At 39.0% G+C, this 18,500-nt stretch overlaps 1 protein-coding gene across 4 annotated transcripts in view; it reads right to left on the reverse strand.

The window, feature by feature from the left end:
- The window catches only part of Zcchc17 (zinc finger CCHC-type containing 17), a 48,994-nt gene that overhangs the window by 2,156 nt on the left and 28,338 nt on the right, over positions 1-18,500 (reverse strand). For 3 of the 4 annotated variants that reach the window (XM_047547250.1, XM_047547262.1, XM_047547256.1), the window contains 3 exons: positions 17,079-17,170; positions 13,526-13,626; positions 11,647-11,792 (listed from right to left, as the gene is read on the reverse strand). In XM_047547250.1, coding sequence (XP_047403206.1) covers positions 11,647-11,792; positions 13,526-13,626; positions 17,079-17,170 — 339 coding nt within the window. Of the gene's footprint in view, positions 1-6,436; positions 7,366-11,646; positions 11,793-13,525; positions 13,627-17,078; positions 17,171-18,500 lie in introns of those variants that run through there. The other variant, XM_047547270.1, reaches the window with a different exon arrangement.

The following is an 18,500-nucleotide window of genomic DNA, read 5'->3' on the forward strand; positions in this document are numbered from 1 at the left end:
TGTATAAACGTGTGTACTGTATAGTGTACATATATCTGTATTTAGTTGTATGTTTGTTTATTTTTTAATTTTTTTTTGTGGTACTGGGGATTAAACCCAGGGTCACTCTACTGCTAAACTATATCTCTAGCCCTTTTTATCTCGAGAAAGGATCTCACTGAATTGCCTTGGTTGGTCTCAAACTTGTGATCCTTCTGCCTCAGCCTCCTGAGTATCTGGGATTACAGGCCTATGCCACCCCATCAGGCTATTTGTACATATTAATACATGCTTATATATATCTAATACACAAAAAACACTGGAAAAGACCCATCAAATCATTGATTTCAGGAATGAAATCAATGGAGGGAGGACAGAGTTCTTTCACTTTTTACTTTTTTTGGTTTAAAAACAAAGTAAGCATCTATCACTCCCCCCACCACCATTTTTTTTTTTTTTTTTTTTTTTTTTTGCAGTACTGCGGGGGTTGAACCCAGGGCCTCATGCATGGTAGGCAAGTGCTCCACCACTGAGTTATTCCCCAGTCCTTTCATTTTGGGTCTTGCTAAGTTGCCCAGGCTGGCTTTTAACTTGTAATCCTGAAGCCTCAGCCTCAGCCTCCTAAGTAGCAGAGAGAGATAACATGTGCCACCATGCCTGGCTCTATTACTTCCATTTTTAAAAAAGTACAGGATACTAAAGCTGAAAGGGATCCTTAGAGCTTAACTAATCTATCTAGAGACAATGATTCATCTAAGGTCACAGAAGAAAAGATTTAAGAGTCATCTTCCAGTCTGGTTTCTGTTAGACCCTGTTGAAAAAAAAAAAAAAAAATCCCTGCCATCAATGAGCTTCTATCTGCTATCCTTGAATATTTATTATATATAACTTTCAAAACCACCTCATAAGAATATTTTGATAAAGAACAAAGCTCAGAATTTCCCAAAACTAGACCCTCCCACACACACCATGTTGCCAGAGTAATCAGTACAAACCCATACAAGAGATGGAAAGCAGATTCTAGGCTTCTATGGGGAAGTTTAAGCAGTTTTAAACATTATCTATGCCTTTTCCTTGAATTTCAAATATCTATGTTGCCTTATGAAAATTTCTTTTTCTTTTCTTTTTTTGTATTGAAGATTGAACCCAGGGGCACTTAGCCACTAAGCTACATCCCCAACCCTTTTTCAAAATCCTATCTTGATTTAGTATGTTAGGGATTTTCATTATAATGTGCCTTGGTGTGGAACTGTTGTGATTTTGTGCATTTGGTGTTCCGTAAGCCTCTTGTATTTGATTTTCCATTTCATTCTTCAGGCTTGGGAAATTTTCTGATATTATTTCATTGAATAGGTTGTTCATTCCTTTGGTTTGTATCTCTGTGCCTTCCTCGATCCCAATAATTCTTAAATTTGGCTTTTTCATGATGTCCCATAGTTCTTGGAGAATCTGTTCATGATTTCTTACCATCTTCTCTGTTTGGGCAACTTTATTTTCAAGATTAAATATTTTGTCTTCATTGTCTGAGGTTATGTCTTCCAAGTGGTCTAGTCTGTTGGTGATGCTTTCCATTGAGTTTTTTATTTGGTTTATTGTTTCCTTCATTTCAAGGATTTCCATTTGTTTTTTTTTTTTTTTTTTTTGAAGAATCTCTTTCTTGAAATCATCTTTTGCTTCCTGCAGTTTCTCTTTCAACTGCTTATTGGTATGATCATTCATTGCCCGAATTTGCTCTCTTATCCTTTGCTTCACAAATCATTTTAATTAGTATAATCTGAAGTCCTTTTCTGACATTTCATCTACCATACTGTCACTGGATTCTATGAATATAGAATCTAGGTTTGTTTGGATCATTTTCTTCTCTTGTTTTTTTCATGTTATTCATGTATCTTCCCCTTTAGCAGTGCAGATCTGGGGTATTGCAGTTTCCACCCTATAGGCTTATAGTGGCCCTATAGGTTTCCAAAACCTTTTCTTTAAGGGGGAGATCAATATTAGCAGTGCCCAGTTCAGACAGTATGCAATCCTAGACCAAATAGCCCCTATGAGGATGTTAACAATATTATCATAATAAACAGAATGAGTTCAATTATCTTCAGTATAACAAATAGATTTGCAGTAAGGTCTGCAGTTTCTAATGGAGGACAAAGAGGATGCAGAGGGATGTAGGATGTAGCTATTAATGGGATAAGAAAAGAATATACAGAAGTTCTAGATCACAAAAAAGAGTGAGAGTGTAATCAAAACAAGTTGGTTGTCAGCATGCGAATAGGGAGAAAGAGACTCTGAGGGAACAGGTAAACAAAAGGAAAAGAAAGTGAGAAAAGTAAAGAAATAAAAACTTAAAATTTTTCAATAAGGAGAAAAAAGAAAATCTATACTGTAACAGTCATATAGTATTCAAACCTCCCCATCTTCAGTAGCCTGATGTATGAGAGGTACCTGACAATGAGCTTTTACTCTCCAGCAGGCGTCTCAGGATGGGATTTGCCCACCTAAAGATGGAAGATATGGCTTCCAGGATTATCCAAGATGGCCACTCTGCCTTCCAAATGTGTTGGCAAACGGGGAGCTGCAGCACAGGGTGTGGGTGTGGTCAGCTAGAGGTCCTGGAGGCGGGGTGCAATCAGTCCAGCCAGGGGTCCTACAAGTCCTGGCTGTTGTCTCAAAATGGCGGTAGCCACGTGTAACCAAACCTGCAGGTACAGTGACAGTGAACTTCCAGGCAACAGCAGGCAGCTGGTGCTCCACTGGTGGTCTGTGGTCAGTATGCTGACTGCTGTCGGATGATCGGGAAGTGAACCTCGGGCGGTGGGTGATGGGTAGGTGAAAGGCAGGCGATCCCCAGCCCTTTTTTATAATTTACTTAGAGACAGGGTCTCACTGAGTTGCTTAGGGCCTGAGTTGTTAAGGCTGGCTTTGAACTCACGCTCCTCCTGCCTCAGCCTCCCAAGTCACTGGGATTACAGGTGTGTGCTACTGCTCCCAGCACATTATTAAGGTTTCTAAAAGAGACCATGGGAGGAAAAAGAATGCAGAAAAGGGTGAAGCTGCTGCTCCTCCTGCAGGCTTCCAACCAACATTTTGAGAGCCCAGTTTGCCTGATTACCAGATGGGAGAAGCTAGCTGTAAAATCACAGGGGAAAGAATAATAATAGGTGTTAAGACAATCCTAGATCTGAGTCCTATTTACTAATCTGTAACCTTGGTCAGTCATCTCAACTTACTGAGGCTCAGCCTCTGCAAATGGAAAACAGATAAGAATAGTACTTATGTCACATGGATGTGGTGATTTAATAAGACAATTACCTATGGCTTTGTGAAGTTGGAAGCCACTTGTCCCATCATAAAGGGAGGGTTGGGATATGCATATGGATGATGTGAATGGAAATCTCCTGAGTTATCCTATGTAGCACAAGGACTCTCTTCCTATAGAATCATGGGAGGCATCATGGTATGATGCTCAGAAGAATGATTTTGGATTAAGAATTAAATTCAAATTTTAGCTCTGCTACTTTACTATGTCACTCAAAACAAAGGACCTACCTTTCCTGAACCTCTGTTTTCCGTAAATTAGAGTATCTATTTCAAAGACTGCTATGAGGATTAAATAAATTCTAACTATAGTGCTTGATACGTTATGACTACTCAGAGGTAGGTAGGTAGCTAGAAGTGTTTTTTTTTTTTCAGTGCTGAGAATCAAGCCCATGGTCTTTGCACAGGCTACACAAGTGCTTTACCACCAACCTATACTCCCAGTCCACAAAAGCATTTTTCTCTTATTTCAGAGAACTCCCAGGATGTTCTTATAGTTTGGTCAAGTAATTATAGCAGATGAGTCAAAGTTGTGAAAAGAGATTAAACCAAAACTCTCATTATCTCCAGTGGAGTACTAAGCTCCCTGGACCCACAGTACCAAGCTATAACAAGCATGGCTGGGAGGAGCTGAGATTTAGCAAACTGATGGTTTGGCTTATGGTGTTGCACCTTCCTGTATGGCAAGACCATAGAAGTCCATCACAGGATATTATGAGCTTGGGAGTCTCACCAGAGTCTGTTCCTTAGGTAGGGCAGGGTCCTGGGCAAGTAAGTAAGTAAACAAGAGTCTGGGACCAATTCCCTCCAAGCCTGACCCAGCCTGGGTAAGGAAATGAGAATATTTAAAAGCACTCACAGCTTTGAGTATTTTGTTTTTGTTTTCTTTTCCCCTCTTGTGGTACTTGGGATTGAACCAAGGGGCACTCTACCACTAAGCTACATCCCCAGCCATTTTTATTTTGTATTTTGAAACAGGGCCTAATTTGCTGGGGCTGGTCTCAAACTTGCAATCCTCCTGCTATGGCCTCCTGGTCTTTAGGTGTGCACCACTACATACAGCTAGTTTCAAGGTTTTTGCATCACTTAATAATAATAATAATAATAATAATAATAAACTGTCAGGGTCAAAATGAGTGATTTTTTTTTTTTTTTTTTTTGAGATGGTGTCTCATTATTTACCCAGGATGGCCTTTAACTGGCAATTCTTCCTGCCTCAGCCTCACAAGTAGCTAGAATCATAGGTCCATGTCACTATATTCAGCTAAAAGTCATGAATTATTATTTTCATTTTATAGATGGAAAAACTGCAACTCAGGGAAGTAAAATGAGTTGACCAAGGCTAAACAAGAATACTCTTTTCTAACACAGTTTGATAGTATTTTTACTTTACTCTCTTTCTCAAGGACACTAGTTGAGAATAAAGAGCAAACAAATCACAAGATAACACTGGCACGCTGGAACCCAGCTAGTGAAGGACTGGGGAGATGGTCTTCTCCTAGACCTCAATCTTAATTCAAAAGTGTTTTTTGCGCCAGGCATAGTGATGCTTGCCTGTAATCCCAGAGGCTCGGGAGGCTGAGGCAGGAGGATCTCGGGTTCAAAGCCAGTCTCAGCAACTTAGCAAGGCCCTAAGCAACTCAGTAAGACCTGGTCTTTAAATAAAATACAAAATAGGGCTGGGGATGTGGCTCAGTGGTTGAGTGCTCTGAGTTCAATCCCTAGTACTCCCCCCATCTCCCTCCAAAAAAGAAAAAAAAAGTGCTTTTGCAGCCTGAACAAAGACAACCCAGGCTCTAGCAAGTGGTATATTTTGCATCGGGCACCCCTAAGCTAGAGAACAAAAGAACAGTTACTTCAGAAGTTGAAGTTCAGCAGGAATGTTGGGAGTTGAGTAGGGGAAGACCTAGAGGGCTGAAAGCTTCCTCTGGTCCCTGGACTGCATTCAAGTACAAAGGGGAACAGAAAATAAAGGGTGAGCTGAACATGGTGTTACAGGTCTGTAACTCAAGCTATTTGGATGGCTGAGGTAGGAAAATGGTGAGTTTGAAGACAGACTGGGGAATTTAGTGAGACCCTGTCTAAAAAGAAAAAAGTGATAAAGGGTATGTGAGTGCACAGCTGACAAGTCAGGAAGAACTGGGAAGAAGCCACTGCTGAAATGTCTCTAAGAATCTCTTTAGGAAAAAAGCACATACTGGTTACTGCAGCATTTTCTCTGTAGTTCTGAAACAGGACAGCAACAATCCAATGTGAAAGAAAAACAAGAATAAAAGCAAAGACTGAGAAAGGGGAATAACAGCAGTAAGCATGTATACAGTACTTAATTTTCTAGATGCTGGGGCTGGGCATTTTGCACACATATCTCATTTAATCTTCATCAACAAATTTATCAAATGGGCATAATTATCAGGAAAAGAAATTATAACCTCAACAAGGGTGACTGAGATGACTGGCCCATGTGGTAGCACCTGGACATGACTTGGGCTGGGTCCCAAAGCAGATGTTCTTTTTAGTCCTGTCTGTATTATAGGCAACAGCTAACAGCTGGAGGTGAAAGACTTTATATTGAAAATACAAAATATTACTGAACAACATTAAAGACATGAGGGCTAAGGGTGTAATTCAGTGGTAAAGCATGTGCTTACCATGTGCAAGGCCCTGTGTTTGATCCCCAGCATCATAATAAAATAAAATGAAATAAACAAAAAATTAATTAATTTAAAGGCCCAAATGGAAGATTTGATGTGGTTAAGATGTCCATTCAGGGAATAGATAAGTAGCTCAGTGACAGAGCACTCACCAAGCATGCACAAGGTCCTGGGTTCAATCCCCAGTACAGAAAAAAAAAATTAAAAATCAAAAAAGGGATGTCCATATGTTCATCCTACTCAAAATGATCTACAGATCCAGTGAAACCCCTATCAAAATCTCAATGATTTTGTGTTTGTGTGTGAAATAGAAAAATCCAGCCTAAAATTCACATGGATCTCAAAGGACTCTTTATAGTCAAAATGATCTTGAAAAAGAGGAACAAAGTTGGAAGATTCAGTTCCTTACTTAAGCTACAGTAATCAAAACATTGGGTACTGGCATAAGAATAGGCACAGAGACCCACAGAATAGAAAAAAGACCCCAGAAAAATCCTCATGTATATGGTCAAATGGTTTTTAATGAGGGGGCCAAGATCATTCAGTGGGGAAAGGAGAGCCTTTTTTTTTTTTTTTTACATTTCAATGTCTTTTTTTAAAAGGAGTGAGTTGTGTACAAGGGGTTAAATGCTTTATAGACAAGAAAAAAAAAACTGTGATAGAACCAACTTATTTATCATCATATCCTTCTTCTTCATCTTTCTCTTTCTTCTCTTCATCTTCATCTTCCTCCTCTTCCTTCTTTTTCTTGCTTTTTTCAGCCTTGACGACTCCCTTTTTTGCTGCATCAGGTTTTCCTTTAGCTCAGTAGGCAGCAATATTCCTTTCATATTTTTCCTTCAGCTCAGCAGCCTTCTTTCCCTAAGGCTGCTCTTCATCTGCAGCAGTGACTCCATATCTTGTTTCTTTGCAACATCACCAATGGACAGGCCAGGATGTTCTCCTTTGATTTTTGGGTGACACTCAGAACAGAACAAGAAGGTCACCGGAGGCCTCTTGGATGCACTGGGATCCTTGAACTTCTTTTTTGTCTCCCCTTTAGGAGGGATATAGGTTTTCATTTCTCTTTCATAACGGGCCTTGTCCGTCTTTGCCATGTCTTCAAATTCTCCTTTCTCTTTAGTAGACATGGTCTTCCATCTCTCTGAGCACTTCTTAGAAGACTCTGTGAAGTTAACTGAAGCATCTGGGTGCTCCTTCTTGTGCTCCTCCCGGCAGTTTGCACAAAGAATGCACGTGATGGCATTTTGCCTCTCGGCTTCTTAGGAGCTCCTTTGCCCGTCTTAGCTGTTTTTCCTCAGCGGGGCACAGAGTCGCCCATCCGGCTCTCACTTGCCCTGGCGCTGACTCTGTGGAGCTCAATGTAATGCAATGGCTCAGGAGAGTCTTCTTAATAGGTGGTCTTGAGAAAACTGGATACCTGCATGCAAAAACACTTTTGGACCAGATGGGCACAGTGGCACATGCCCACAATCCTAGCAACTCAGGATGCTGAGGCAGGAGGATTGTAAATTCCAGGCCAGATTTAGCAATCTAGCAAGACCCTCAGCAGCTTAGCAAAACCTGTCTCGAAATAAAATAATTTAAAGAACTAAGGATGTGGATCAGTGGTAAAGCATCCCTGGGTTTAATCAGTGAAAGAAAAAGGTCACTTGCACTTCATCAAATTATAATTATATGTGCAAGGAATGCCATCATGTAAATATATTTTACACTACTAAACTACACACTTAAAAAATAGTTAAGATGGGGGCTGGGAGTATAGCTCAGTGGTAGGAGTGTACACCCAGCACGTGTGAGGCCATGGTTTTCATTCCTAGGACTGCCCCCCCAAAAAATTAAGATGGTAAATTTTATGTTATATGTTCTTTACCACAATTTTTAAAAAATAAATCTGAAGGTAGGGGGAAAAGGACACCTATTAACAGAGTTAAAAAGCAAACTATGGAATGGGAGGAAATGTTTGAAAATCATGTATCTTTTTCTTTTCTTTTTGAGACAAGGGTCTTGTTGTATTGCCAGACTGGCCTTGAGTTTAACTGCAATCCTCCTGCCTCAGACCATGGAGTAGATAAGATTACAGGAAGGCGCCACCCCACTCAGTTGCAAATCATACATTTGACAGACTATTTAGAGTACAAGAAGAATCTCAACAATTAGAATACAACAACAAAAAAATACACAATGTGATTCAAAAATGGGCAAAACCTTTGAATGAACATTTCTTCAAAGAAGATATACAAATGGCCAGTAAGAACGTGAAAAGATGTTCAACATCACAAATCATTAGGGAAATCCAAATCAAAACTAAAATGAGAGCCAGGCGTGGTGGCACACGCCTGTAATCCCAGCAGCTCGGAAGGCTAAGGCAGGAGAATCTTGAGTTCAAAGCCAGCCTCAGCAACAGTGAGACGCTAAGCAACTCAGTGAGACCCTGTCTCTAAAAAAAAATACAAAATAGAGCTGTGGATGTGGCTCAGTAGTTGAGTACTCCTGAGTTCAATCGCTGGTACCCTCCCAGCCAAAAAAAACAACAAAAAAAATAAAACCCCACTAAACTAAAATGAGATGACATTTTATGCCTTTTAGAAGTGCTCTTATCCAAAATACTAACAAACCAATGCCAGAAAATAAGTGTTGGTGAGGATGGAGAGAAATTTTAACAGAAGCAAATACGTATTCTTTAAAACTTCTGGTGAAAACATAAAATGACACAACAGGAGATAGCACAGTAGTTCCTCATAATATTAAATTGAAATTAATATATAATCCAGAAATTCCATTCTAGGTATATGCCACAAAGAAATGAAAACAGAGCCTCAAAGAGATATTTGAAACCCCTGCTCACAGTAGCATTATTCACAATAGATAAAAGGTATTAGTAACCCAAAAGTCTACTGATGGATGAATACACCAAATGTGGTATAGACATACAAGAAAATACTATTTAGCCTTAAAAAGTTAGGAAATTCTGACACATGCTATAGTATGGATGAACCCTGAGGATACGCTAAGTGAAATGAGCCAGTCACAAAAAGAAAAGCTCTGTATAACATGAGGCACCTGGACTGCTAAATTCATAGAGACAGAGGAAAATGGGCTTCTAAGGGCCAATGGAAAGGAGGATGGGGAGTTACTGAATAGGAACAGAGTTTTAGTTTTGCAAGATGAAGAGAGTTCGTCAGATGAACAGGTGATTAACAGGTGATGATGGTTGCAGAACAACATGAATGTATTTAACACTGACTATAGACTTAAAGTGGTTAAGGTAGTAAATTTTATGTCACATTCATTGGCATCATAATTAAAGAAACAAACAAACAACAACAACAACAAAAAAAAAAACTAAAATACTATATCCAAAGTCTACAGATTTGGGCTTGATCAAAAGGGGTGAATGTGATCCATCACTGAGACAGGGATGTATGTGGAAAGGGTAGCTTTGGGTAGGAGAATTAAGTTTTGGGGTGTTTCAAGCTTGAAGTCAACTAGACAACCAGATGGAGATGTCACATAGACAGCCTGTTATCTAAATTTAGAGTTTCAGAGAAAAGGTCAGAGATTGGCAAATTTGGATAAAAGTAAGAATAGACGTTCTTAATTTGGAGGTTATTAGTATACAGATAGTGTTTAAAACCACACCACAGGACAAATTACCATGGAGCACTCTGACGTTCAGAGTTAAAGCAGTGGGTGAAAAATCAACAATGAACAATGGCAGTGAGTTAAAGAAGGTGCTGTATTAAAAAAAAATCTGATTGATTCTAGGCCCTGCAAACTTGGTACCTAAGAAATAGGGGCAAATGTGTTTTCTAAAACTCCTCAGGCTACTTCAATAGTCTGAATGTGAGAGATGTAAGGGGATAAACTATACTGTAGTAGGGGGAGAAGGAGGGAGGAACAAAATTTTGAGATGTTTAAAATGTGCCCCTGGCAGGACTTGGTGACTGTCTAAATGTAGAATGAAAATGAGAGGAAAATAAATGGCATATTGGTATCTTTCTTGGGAGACTGGGAGGGTACTGCTGCCATTAAAATAGGTAATATATTGAAGGACAGAAATGATTTTGGTAGGGGGCAGTGAGGAGGAGGTAAAGAAGAGATTAAGGTAGTCATGATAGCATTAACTAGAAAATACTTGTTAGTAACATCTATTTCTGGGAGCTAGGTTAGTCCTCTGCAAGGAACAGTGCCATCAAAGATCACAACAATCCCACTTTGCAAATGAAGGGTCTGAAGTCAGCCCAAAATTACACAGCCGGTAAATAGCACAGAAGGGCTTCAAACCTAGGTTTAAATGACTTGAACCAAAGTCTGAGGAACTTATAGGATACTGGTTAGAGATGTGGAAGTCCTCAAGGCAGTTAAATCTTAGAAGGCATAGAATCACCCAGGGAGAGAAAATATAGATCAATAAATTATCATTCATATACCGACTAATTCTTACTATGGTATATTGGTCTCTTCCTCATCTGTAAAATGAAGATAATACTTAATTTGTAGATAATGCCCACCGAGGGCAACAATTTCACCACAGTCGTTGTATTACTAGAGTTTGCAATACCTAGTGCAAAATTACCATTCAATAAGAGTGCCAAAGATCTAGAAACAAAATTCAATAATTGGTCATAAAAAAATCCTACACAAGCGCTGTGGGCCACCATGTGGCGGCACATGCTTGTAATCCCAGTGACTCAGGAGATTGAGGCAGGAGGATCCCAAGTTCTAGGTCAGCCTCAGCAACTTAGTGAGCCCTGTCTCAAAATAAAACATAAAAAGATTGGGGATGGCTGAGTATGGTAGCACATGCCTATAATCCCAGAGCTCAGGAGGTTGAGGCCTTAAGCAACTTAGCAAAACCCTGTCTCACAATAAAAAATAAGAAGGGATAGGGATGTGGCTCAGTGGTTAAGCACCCCTGGGCTCAATCCCTGGTACCCAAAAAGAGATTTGGTAAAGTGCCCCTGGATTCAATTCAAAGTACTGAAAGAAAAATCCTACCCAATAGAATGTCATTTTCTGAACAAACTATAGCAGAGTTCTTTCGTTTTTGTGTAGCATTCTACTGATGCAAGGTTTCTTTCTGTACTACAATACAGTCTGTTTTATAAACTGCTCTCTGCTCCAAGCAGTAGAAAAGAGTCAGAACTTGGTGAAGACAGATAATATTTACACTGCTGGGGATAGATAAGTACTTTCTGAAAGCAGTTTTGTAAAATGTTATCAAGCCTTAAAATCTTAACCCAGTAATCTTACTTCAGAATCTAACCTTAGAAAACAGTATATGATGTAGCCAAAAATTTAGGTTTGAAGTAATATAAAATATTCAATAATCAGAAAACAAATAAATAATCATATAGTCATGAGGTAGAATGAGGTAGAAGAACAATTACAACTAAAAACTAAAATGAAAAAATTAAGAGTATAAAATATACCTAGTGTGATCATAATTTTATATTTACATGTATATGTGTTTATATGTACACACACACATATATACATGTATATATATATATTTATTTATTATGACCTATAAAAGATTAGAAAATACTAGAAATACTAGAAAGCAACTTTCTGAGTGGAAAGATTACTGGATATCTTGATTTTCTTTGTTTTTAGTATTTCTACAATTTCTGCAAAAAGTACATTTTCATTTTAAAACTTGAAAAAATAAGAGAAACACAAGCAAGAAAACACTCACCTTCTTTCTTTTCCGGGAAGAATTCCTCAAAGGATCAGGTTTCTCAAATTCTGCTGACTTTGTCTCTTCTTTCTCCTCTTCCTCATCAGGTATCAGAGAATATCTGGTCCCACCTGGCTGCATGAAGCAATCTTTTGCAAAGTGGCCTGAAGAAGAAAAGCAGAAAAGGTAGAGAGGGAGAAAGACTCTCTCCTCTCAGCAGGTGGATCTTCCCCAGAGGTTATTAAAAGGAGCTCACTGCTTCAGGAGATATTATTGAGTCAGTTCAGACCAGATTTTCTGTCACCTCAAGATGGCTTTGTTCAATAAACCAGAGCCAGATGAGTAGTCAACATTAAGAGTCACAGGAAACACTGGTGCTGCTTTGGAAAAGGCAGAGGATATGAGGATGCAGGCTTGGGTTGCCCTCCCTTAGGGTTATTAATTTTTAAAGATCAGTTTGGGAACTTATTCCTGACAATTCAAGGCTGCTCTAGAGAGCAGGATGCTTATCAGAGGGAGCTGAGTGGCAGGCCAAGCCTTAAAGAAAGATAGCTGGCAGGAAGTGGGCACTCACATCCAAGTTAACACACAGAGAGACAGGCACAGTCACCGAGAGGCAATGAACATTCACAGATTGTCAGGCCTGGCAAGGGCCTTAGAAATCATCAAATCCAACATCCTGAATTTGCAGACTGTGAGGGCCTAGAGTTAAAAAGTAGCTCAAGGTCATACAGATAGCTGCAGAGCTAAAACTTCTTACAGCTCCCATGCCTCCCTGCCCTGTGCTCTTTTTACTGCACCAAAACCACCAACCTTTGGCCAGATCTTTGCTGACTGGGACAAATTCCACCTCTACTTATTCTTTTCTACTTTATGTGCTGCCTGGGGTATACAAGTTGAAAGTAGGAGATTCCACCCTCCCTGAGTCATCGGTGCTATTGGAGGGGCTATTAACAGATGCTGTGCCCTACACAGATAGTTTTGTTAAATTTCTGGTAATTCTGTTTTGGGGGCACAGAGTAACTGCATGAGATAATTAAAAAGCTATGTGTACACTACTTTGCACTGCTGGATTCAGAAACTTGGTGGTGCCTGGAAAAGGAACACAGTACAGAGTTCTCCAAATATTTGGAATGTACCCACAATTTCCCTGAGGAGGTATTGTTTCTCTCAATTTTACTTTTCCATTCTTCCCTCTATGCTAGTAATAAATGGAGGCTTACTCCCTACAACTTCAACCAGGGCACAAATCTGCTACCAGCTGTAGAAAGATGAACAGAGCAGGCTAGATGGAAGGCTGGGGAGAAAAGGTGACGAAATGAGGTCACTCTGAAAATGAGAAGCTGGCAGTCCTTCTCATTATAGCTCCAACAAGGGAAGTCAGGCCGAAGGAGCTTTTTAATATTTGAGTAAGACTAGAAGAAACCTGAGGAAATACAGCTAGAAGTGAGTATTCTATCTTCTGTGTATTAAAGGTATTGTATTTAGAACTCTTTAAAGAAATAAAGATGAGGAAGAAAGAGTAACTTGGATCCTTAAGGAATGTATTTCCATATTACTTAATTTTTGCAGAACAATAATTGTCCTTTAAAATTTAAAGTATAACCATAATCAAACATTCTGGCTCCTCCTGGCTTAGTTCATGGGGACCTTGCCCAGCCAGACAGGACATCAGCTGTGGAGTGGTGGGTACAAGGTGAGGTTATCTCGCAGGGCCAGCATTCAGAAAAGTAAACAGAAAAAAATCAAGCCACACCCTCTGATGTAAGTGTGGCAGGAATAACAGCATGCGCGGGTATATCCACAGGTTGGCTAAAAACAGGGTGAGTTAAACAACCATGGGCTACGGTCTTCCCCCACAAGGAGAAATACAGAAGTGGCAGAGACTTCCCCTTACCTTTACAGCCGCACTTTTTGCAGGTCGTGTTCAGCACAGCCTCAAGGGTGATCTTCTGTCCAGTGTAATCCTGGAAGGACCGCCTCCGCCTCTCTTCTTGCCTATAATGAAAAAGATAGGGGTTGAAGTTGTGGCTCAGTGGTACAGCGCTTGCCTGGCATGTGTGAGACCCTGGGTTCAATACACAGCACCACATAAAAATAAATAAAAGTAAAAGATCTATTGACAACTAAAAATATATAAAAAAAAAAAAAAAGAAAAAGATACTGACTGTTGGTCCCCTTAAGAGATGCACCACAGATACTTAAAGGTAAGGCTTGTTTTGTTTTTGACAAAAGAAAGGAGAGAGAAGAAACCATGTTGGGGCAGAATAAGACAGGCAGTGAAAGCAATGATGTGAAATAGCCATTTTTTTTCCATTCAGGACAAGGCTTTGAATTAACAATTATGAATGAGTCTAGGTGTCATCTCACTAATGTGTAGAGAATGAAAATATAATTACTCACTATGCTAACCATCCTATAATACTTACCAGGTCACTATTGAATTTAAAAGACCATCTAGGCTTTCTAGAAAATCAAGTCCATATTTCTCACCTTGACGTTCAAGGCCTTTCAGTCTGTCTCTAATTACTTTTCCAGCCTCATTTTTACTTATACAATAAGTTCTGGCCCGATGTGACTATTTCACTGCTTTTGTTCAGGTGGTTCCACCTGAACATACCACTTCACTACAACACCCAAATATTTCAAGACTCCTATCTATCAAGTCTTCTTCCCTGAGGTTCTCGGCTAGAATTAATCTTTGTTTATTCTTTCCCACAGCACTTTTTAAAAATTATAAACTTCTGATCAAAGTATAATATGCATGTTCTTGTACTAAGAACACAGCTTACTTCATTTTCACAATATGAATATATCCATAAAACTAGTACTCAGTAAAAAAACAATTTAACCAGCACCTCATGCTCACTTCTAGTCACCATTAGTCTGATTCTGGGGAGGAGAGGGGAATGGCAATCAAATCCTTCCATCGTGGCCTGAAATCAACTCTTCCTTTTCCGGCTAATTCCTAGAACCTTTTATGCAAACCACTCATGCTGCCTATGATGGTTGAATAAATGTGTAAACTAAACAAATACTACACATCAAGCACTATAGGAGGTAAAAAGGACAAAATGTGGTCCTGTTTTCATGGTTTGTATACATTCTTTCAAAAGAAAAGATATGAAAATATCAGATATTAGAAGAAAAATAAGGCATTTAAAATAATAACTACAAATAATTATCTAGTGTAAGTGTTTACTATAGACACTAAAATAGCTCCTGACCAATAAGATTTTACTAAAATAATTTCATCATTTCTGAGATATGTGACATACCCTCATTTTATAGTGAAGAAGCAGTGTATAGAGATGCAATAATGTGCTCAAGATCATATACTACGTTGGAACAGAACTAGGATTCTTTCTAATTCAAGTCTAACTTTAAAACCTAGAATCCTTCTATTATGCTGTGCTTCTTTCCTGGATGCACTTACATTTGTTTACAACAAAAGCTAATATGTCAGAAACTTGGTTAGTACTAGAAATAGCCCACATACAAGACACCTATGGCCCCAAACCAGAAAGCCTTTCCCCTACCTTACCTTTTTCTGAGAAACAGAGTTAGTTCTTTTACAGTACTTGTTTTATATGTTACCATTTTAAGGGTTGCTTTGGAAAACTGCACTGCTTTTTAATGAGTCTGTTTAGCATAGGATTCTTTAGAGCAAAAGTAATTTATTACAATGCAATCAGTAAAAGCCAGACTTAAAGAATATTTGAGTTAATAAAAATTCCTAGTGAAACTAGAAAGTGTTTTGTCAATAATTTGTACTACAAACGTCAATATTTAGAGACTAAACTACAAAAATACGAAAAATTCTCATGTAACAGCTAGAATTCTGTGGTGCAGAAAGCATTAGCACTAACATCAGGACCTAGATTTAAGTCCTTGACCCACTATAATTTGTCATATAACTAGAGGCTAGTTACTTATCATCAAGCTCCAAGCTTGAAAACAGAAATATAAAATAAAATGCAGGTTATGAGAGTTACATGCACACAGCTGGAGTTGTAGCACAGTGGTATAGCAATCTCTAGTACCAAAGGGCAAAAAGAGGCAAGAGAGTTACAACCCTAATGTGCATAAATTGCCTTCCATAATGCCTGGCACATACTATGTATTCAATAACCATCACTTCATATCCAAAGTGATTTTGCTCAGAACTAAAAACATGAGGGTTTTCAATTTTTTTGCAACCATAATCCCCCAAATATCATTTATTAATTGTCCTAATGTTTTATTAGTCAGTGACATAACTACCATGGACTAATTATTATGTGAGAAATAATGTGATATTTTATCATCAAAAGCAATCATGGTTAACCTGAAGATAAATTTTTATTTTGGTTGACTTTCTGAAACACTGAAAATAATTAATAAATCCCCTAAGATGCCTCAAGGGATATAGGGGGCCAAAAACTCTTAGTTAGAGATTCTAGAAAGAATTTAAGACACCAAATTTCCCGTATTACCAGACATTATCCTAGATTAATAGAAAAATTTTCCATTTCTAAATATAAGTCAGAAGAGTAAATGAAAGTAAGGTGCTGTGTTCACAAGATGCAGGAGTCTAAATCCCAATGAACATGCTCCTAGATTACCCTACACCTGGTCAATGCACTTCTTTGGCCCCAGTGAAGAAATTACTAGGAGAGAGGCAAGTAACAGTACTTTGTGAATGCTCACTGGCCAAGGGAAAAGCAGAAAGAGATTAAGAGGAAGGAAGCAGCAGGGCACAGTGGTACACGCCTATAATTACAATGGCTCTGGAGACTTGGGCAGGAGAGTACAAGTTCAAAGTCAGCCTCAGCAACTTAGCGAGGTCCTAAGCAACTAAGTAAGACTCTGTCTTTAAATAAAATATAAAAAGGGCCAGGGATATAGCTCAGTGGTAAAGTGCCCCTGGGTTCAATCCTCCAAAATAAAAAAGAGGAAGGAAACTAAATTACAAATGGAGTACTCCTGCACTATGAGATTTGTGTTAGTTTTTCATCCTAGAATTCTATGCAATAAAGTGCTGTTTTCACTTTTTAAAATATATATATTCTTGGGCTGGGGAGATAGCTCAGTTGGTAGAGTGCTCACCTTACAAGCACAAGGCCCTAAATTCAAGCCCCAGCACCACAAAAAAAATTTTTAAAAACCAATTAAAATATATATATTCTTCACTTATGGGTGAACACAATACCTTTATTTTATTTTTATGTGGTGCTGAGGATTGAACCCAGTGCCTCACCTGTGCTAGGCAAGTGCTCTTCTACCACTGAGCCACAACCCCAGCTCCCTATTTACACTTCATACCACTAAAAACCAAAGATCATAAAGTTTGCATAACTTATCGACATCATGAAGTCTATAAATGGTAGAGTTCCCAGTTCAGACTGATTTACCACAGCATTCTGTGCTTTGGGAGGTAGGATTCTAGTCTTCCCAAAGCTTTTACCTACTCAATGATAACGTTGTTGGGATCGAGGTCTTTCCCAGTCCCTTGGTTGACAACTTTCATGGAGAGGGATACTTTTATTCTATCATTTTTCATCTGAAAAAGACAAAAAAATAGTAAAAACTGTAAGTACACACTTTAGACTGCCAATCTAAAATTAGCTAAGAATCACAGCTTTAACCACCATAACGAACACCAAGCTCCCCTAATGGACAAGGCACAGTGCTAGAAGTACGAAGAAGCACAAGAGGAGAACCCATGACAGAATAGTTGTAGGAAATGGTCTTCATCCCATTCCTGTCCCACTGGGGGAAAGACAGAAATGGTTGCTCAGGGGCTGGGGAGATAGCTCAGTTGGTAGAGTGCTTGCCTCTCAAGCACAAGGCCCTGAGTTCGATCCCCAGCACCGCAAAAAAAAAAAAAAAAAAAAAAAAAAAAAAAGAAATGGTTGCTCAGAAATCCAAGGCCTGGGGAGGTAACCAGACAGAAAATAAGAGCTGAAAGAAGTTCAGCATACGGATTGGTTCAGAGACCCATAAACCCAGAACAGATTTTAGAACATTCCTTTTGGACTTGGTTTAGGGCTTATTCAAGCAGGACACTTGTTAGTCACATTGGTATTCTTTTGCTTCTTGCAACACACATAATGTCCTTTTTTACTTCAGCAACTTTGCAAAAGCTATTTTCTCTGCCTGGAATGTTCTTTCCCCAACTCTTCGTGTGAAACCTTTGGGTTTCAGCTCATGTACCATTTCCTCAGAGAGCCTTTTCTTGACAACTTTATCTAAATCTACCTTCAATATTGTTTGAACACAATACAATACTTGGAGTACTTTTACTTTCTCTGTTTTTCTGGGGGGAATATCCAGGATTGAACCCAGGGGTGCTTTATCATTGAGTCCATCCTCAAAATATTTCTTATTTTGAGACAGGGTCTTCCTAAGTTGCTAAGGCTGGCTTGGAACTTGTGATCCTCCCGCCTCAGCCTCCTGAGTGTTGAGATTTCAGGTGTGCACCACCATACCCAGTTTGTTTACTTCTTAAAAATTGTGCCTTTCACTTATATTCTGTATAAGGTCTACTGTAGCGGGAACCATTTATATCTGCTTCACTCTTTGTTTCACAAATCTAACACACATTAAGCATTACTGTTGAATAATAGCTTTTTCAGGCCCATCCCCCCTGCCATTCCCAGGTATTAGAGCAGGAGGTGTAGATGTTCCCTTGTTACCTGTGGTCTGCCTATACCCACAGCCCTCATGCCCTTAAGTGAGTTGTTATTCACAGGGTGCGTGAGATAATTCTCACTTTTCCTGTATTGGATGGTGCCAGATGTTAGGAAAAACGACTGTAAACTCTCTCTGCTCTTTATTATGGTCCAATTGAAGAATATCTGGCAGGTATTCTTTGTTATTTGTGATAAAGA

This window comes from Sciurus carolinensis, chromosome 1, assembly GCF_902686445.1.
Source record: "Sciurus carolinensis chromosome 1, mSciCar1.2, whole genome shotgun sequence".
NCBI lineage: Eukaryota > Metazoa > Chordata > Mammalia > Rodentia > Sciuridae > Sciurus > Sciurus carolinensis.